General features: G+C 42.2%; 1 protein-coding gene across 7 annotated transcripts in view; it reads right to left on the bottom strand.

Annotated features, from left to right (window-relative positions):
* The window catches only part of beta-Spec (spectrin beta chain), a 151,808-nt gene that overhangs the window by 116,051 nt on the left and 30,757 nt on the right, over positions 1-5,000 (bottom strand). For all 7 annotated transcript variants that reach the window (XM_068383139.1, XM_068383142.1, XM_068383143.1 and 4 more), the window contains exon 6: positions 4,068-4,291. In XM_068383139.1, the coding sequence (XP_068239240.1) occupies positions 4,068-4,291 (224 nt within the window). The remainder of the gene's footprint in view (positions 1-4,067; positions 4,292-5,000) is intronic.

Below are 5,000 nucleotides of genomic sequence, written 5' to 3'. Positions count from 1 at the left end.
TGAAGGGCAGGGAGATGGCTACTCCCCTGACATCGTGAGCTCTAGGACGACGTGATGGAGGAGGGTCAGGATTCAGGGAAAGATGGATTGCCTTTCGAATCCATGCTGAGATGGTGTTCTTGGTAACCCTCCTCTTCGATCTCCCAGTGCTAACAAACAAAGCCTGCACTTGGGGACGAACTGCAGCTGTTCTCTTCAGATATAGCCTCAGACTCATTACTGGGCACAGTAGGAGATGGTCTGGGTCATCTGTTACGGAACGAAGACTCGAAATCCAGAAGGAGTCGAAGCGAGGGTCCGGCACTCCCGGATTCTGAGTCTTAGCAATAAACTCAGGGACGAAGCTAAACCTTACCTCCCCCCATCCCCTTGAAGGGGCGATGTCATACGAGAGACCATGAAGTTCACTAACTCGCTTGGCTGACGCCAAAGCTTGTAGGAACACCGTCTTCCAAGTCAGGTGGCGATCTGAAGCCTGGCGTAATGGTTCGTAGGGAGGTCTCTTAAGAGACCTAAGAACTCGAACCACGTTCCGTGGAGGAGGTCTCACTTCCGACTGAGGGCAGGTAAGTTCATAACTACGTATGAGTAGGGAAAGTTCTAGCGAAGAAGAAATGTCCACTCCTTTGAGCCTGAAGGCTAGACTTAAGGCTGAGCGATAGCCTTTCACTGCCAAGACTGAAAGGCGCATTTCTTTTTGCAAGTACACGAAGAACTCCGCTATTGCTGGAATACAGTAGTGGCATCAAGTGGAGAGATACCCCTTCCACAACACCAACCACAGAAAACTCTCCACTTCGCCTGGTAGACCCCTGCGGATGACTTTCGCAGGTGTCCAGACATCCTTTCCGCAACTTGTTGCGAAATCCTCTCTCTGCGAAGAGATGCTGGATAGTCTCCAGGTGTGAAGCCGAAGCGAAGCTACGGCTTTGTGAAAGATGTTGGCGTGTGGTTGTTTGAATAGCTCGTGTCGCGGAGGGAGTTCTCTCGGAGGCTCCGTAAGGAGTTGCAGAAGGTCCGGGATCCATTCCGCGTGATGCCACAGCGGAGCTATGAGAGTCATCGATAGGTTGACTGATAGTCTGGTTTGTTGAGTACCCTCCTCATCAGACAGAACGGGGGAAAGGCGTATACCTTGATGTTGTCCCACCGTTGTTGGAAAGCATCTTGCCAGAGAGCCTTGGGGTCCGGGACTGGGGAGCAGTACAGCGGCAGTTTGAAGTTCAACGCTGTCGCGAACAGATCCACAATCGGGGAACCCCACAAAGTCAGGACTTTGTTGGCTACTTGACGATCCAAAGACCACTCGGTACTCACTATCTGAGACGCTCTCCTCAGACTGTCAGCAAGCACATTCCTTTTGCCCGGAATGAAGCGAGCCAAAAGTGGAATCGAGTGGACTTCGGTCCATCTCACTATCTCTACTGCAAGATGGGATAGCTGTTCTGAAAAGGTACCTCCCTGCTTGTTGATATAAGCCACTACTGTGGTGTTGTCGCTCATCACCACCACAGAGTGACCCACCAGGTGCTATTGGAACTGTTGAAGGACCAGAAAAATGGCCTTCATTTCTAGCAGATTTATATGGAGGCACTTTTCTGATTCTGACCACAGGCCTGAGGTCCTGTGGTTCAGAACGTGGGCCCCCCACCCTTTCCTCGAGACGTCTGAAAACAGCATCAAATCCGGGGGGGGGGAGGACGAGAAGATCCACTCCGTTTCGTAGGTTCTCGTCTGCCACCCACCACTGAAGGTCCGTCCGTTCCGGGAGACCCATAGGGATCAAGACGTCCTGGGAATTGTGTCCTTGACTCCACCGGGACTTGAGTCGCAATTGCAGGGATCTCATTCTGAGACAACCGTTGGGAACTAGACGGACCAAGGATGAGAGATGGCCGAGGAGACGTAACCACGATTGGGCTGGAAGTTCGTCTCATCTGAGGAAAGGACTTGCGACCTTCCTCAGCCTTGCTATCCTGTCGTCTGATAGGAAGGCTTTGTAAAGACTGGTGTCCAATATCATTCCTAGATATACCAGTCTTTGGGTAGGAAGCAGAGAAGACTTCTCGAGATTTACCATGATCCCTAGATCTTGGCAAATCCCCAGAAGTTTGTCTCGGTGTCGAAAAAGGGTTGACTCCGAGTCTGCTAAGATCAGCCAGTCGTCCAGATAACGGAGGAGACGTATGCCGATCTTCTGTGCCCACGAAGATATCAGGGTAAACACTCTGGTGAAAACCTGAGGTGCTGTTGAGAGACCGAAACACAGCACTTTGAACTGGTAGATCTTGTTGTCTAGGCTGAATCTTAGGTACAGTGGTACCTCTACATACGAATTTAATTCGTTCCACAACCGACTTCGGATGTAGAAAATGTTCGGATGTAGAAACGAATTTTCCCATAAGAATACATGGTAATTCATTTAATTCGTTCCTCAGCCTAAAAACCCATAATAAATCCTTAATAAATGGCTACACATAATTACACACAACAATAACATAACTGCATAATTTGAAAGAAGCATGTAAAAAAGATAATTATAAGAAATAATAAATAAAAAATGTGTTTTATAGCCACTTTACCTTAGAGACAGGCCAACGCAGGTGTAGGATTTGCTATGCCAGGAGGAGACGGACGATCAGCGAGAAGGTAGACATGGTGTTAACATGTTCTTTAAATAAATACTCTCTCTCTCTCTCTCTCTCTTGTTCTTCTTCACTGTTAGTGTTAGACGTATATTAATTTTTTCTGACAGAGAGAGAGAGAGAGAGAGAGAGAGAGAGAGAGAGATTAAACAAAAATGTGTTGTATACATATGATTTCTAACAGCGTTAACGAGTTGAAAGAGTGTTAAATGTAACTAAAAAAACAATATCACCGAATCTGAATTCCTTTAGTAACTAAAACAAATATTGATACAAACACACTCGTGTGCGTATGCGCAATCACACACACACGCACGAGGAGACACGATCGGCGAGGAGGTAGAGATGGTGACTGCGATAACATACCGTAACTTACACTACGGAAAATTTAATCTAACTTGGCTTATTTATTCTTTTTTTTTATTTTTATATTTCATATTTTTTTTATTTTTTTTTCTTTTGATTTTTTATTTTCATCACTTTCAGTGACGAGTTACGGTATGTTATCGCAGTCACCATCTCTACCTCCTCCCCGACCGTCTCTCTTACTGCATAGCAATTCTTGCACCTGCGTGTGTGTGTTTGTGCATACGCACACTAGTGTGTTTGTATCAATATTTGTTTTAGTTAATAAAGGAATTCAGATTAGCTGTTATTACTTTCTTAGTTACATTTAATTGTTTTTCAACTCGTTGACGCTGTTAAAAATCATATGTACTCTAAACACATTTTTGTTTAATTTCTCTCTCTCTCGGAAAAAAAAATAATAGACGTATCTAACACTATAACAGCGAAGAAGAATGAGAGAGAGAGAGAGAGAGAGAGAGAGAGAGAGAGAGAGATTTTATTTAAAGAACATGTTAATGCTATGTTAAGAGAGAAACAGAAAAAAAGAGAAGTCTTCTTTAAAAGAGCTTGTTAATGCTATCTTGGTTTTCTTTGCTTCACTTTTTTCTTTCTTTCTGTTCATCACGCTGGCCCTTCTCACAAATGATCGTTGCCAAGAATCTCTTTGTCCTTTATCCCTATCAACAAAAGGCGTGATACACGAGATACATGATAAAATCTTTTATGGGTGAAAATTTGGGGGTCACACAATACACGAGATCGGCTGTTACACAAGTATATATGGTATATACTGTAAGGTCATGGTATATGGCAGGACTTCTGGACTAACAGGCATGGGTTCAGCCTCTCTACATCACTTGAACATTTTGAACATAGTGATCTCCGAAGGGAAGGGCACAGTGTGCCGAGACAAAAATCGTTAGATTTTATTCTAAGGTCGAGAAGCTTAATCATGGTAGATATCAGCATTATGACTCAAAGGTATGGTAATATTCATCAATATAACAAAGAATTATTATGAAAATACAAAATTCCAAATATTTCCATGTAACAAAAAATTCTAAAGTCATTTACTTAGTTGCAAGTGTTCCCATCGTTCTTCCCAACGCTGCAACATGTTGATACGTTGATTACTCAAAGACATGAGCTTTTCCTTGATCTCTGAAGTAGCATAGTGATTACGCGCTAATAATTCCTTTCCAAGGGATACACACACATTGAAGTTATCTTCCCTTGCATCAACTTCTGCTTTGAGGCTTTGATGGTTGTTCATTAATAATTCTACACCACTGACATCTCTGTGATAGAAAGTACAAAATATTAGAACATGTATATACGGACAACTAAGCTTCTAAAAATCAAAATGTATCATTCTCAATAGCAATATATCCGATATATAAATTCTTCTGTGGAAATTCAAATAATTTTCCCAAAATCGCCATTTATTTTATATTACAGTAACTATTTCTACTTATATTTGCATTCCCTGATTATGAAATATGCTAGTCTCCATTAATACTAAAATTTTCAGCTAAATGAGTGTTCTATGAAACTCCTAAATTCTGTTTAGTTCCATAATACATTACAATGGCTTTTACTATAAAAAGTCATGAATTTTTCTTATTATAATAAAAAAAATTAACCATTGCAATACTAACTGAAGTTCAATGCAGACCCTCCTCAGGAAGGGAAAGCCTCTACCTACAAACTTGAAAAAAAAAATTCCAGCCTTCCTCACCTGTGTAGTACTACCTAACCATTCAGATTTCCATTAGGCCTTCTAACAAAGGAGTTTATTATAAACCTCAAGGAACCTTTTCAACCAGTATGGTTTGGGAGGAGGCTATGAAATGCTAATGAACTCTGATAAATATTAAAATGAAATACGGTACGGACATTATCATCCAAAATATTTTTGTTGCAATGAATATTCTGGAAGTCAATGGCTGCTTACCAAACTTGTGCGGGAGCGAGGGCATTGGTGGCCAAGTTAGATTGAAAAGACTA

Source organism: Palaemon carinicauda, chromosome 11 (assembly GCF_036898095.1).
Source record: "Palaemon carinicauda isolate YSFRI2023 chromosome 11, ASM3689809v2, whole genome shotgun sequence".
Lineage (NCBI taxonomy): Eukaryota > Metazoa > Arthropoda > Malacostraca > Decapoda > Palaemonidae > Palaemon > Palaemon carinicauda.
Note: the sequence above shows the minus strand (reverse complement) of the source record. Positions and strands in the feature narration are given on the sequence as shown.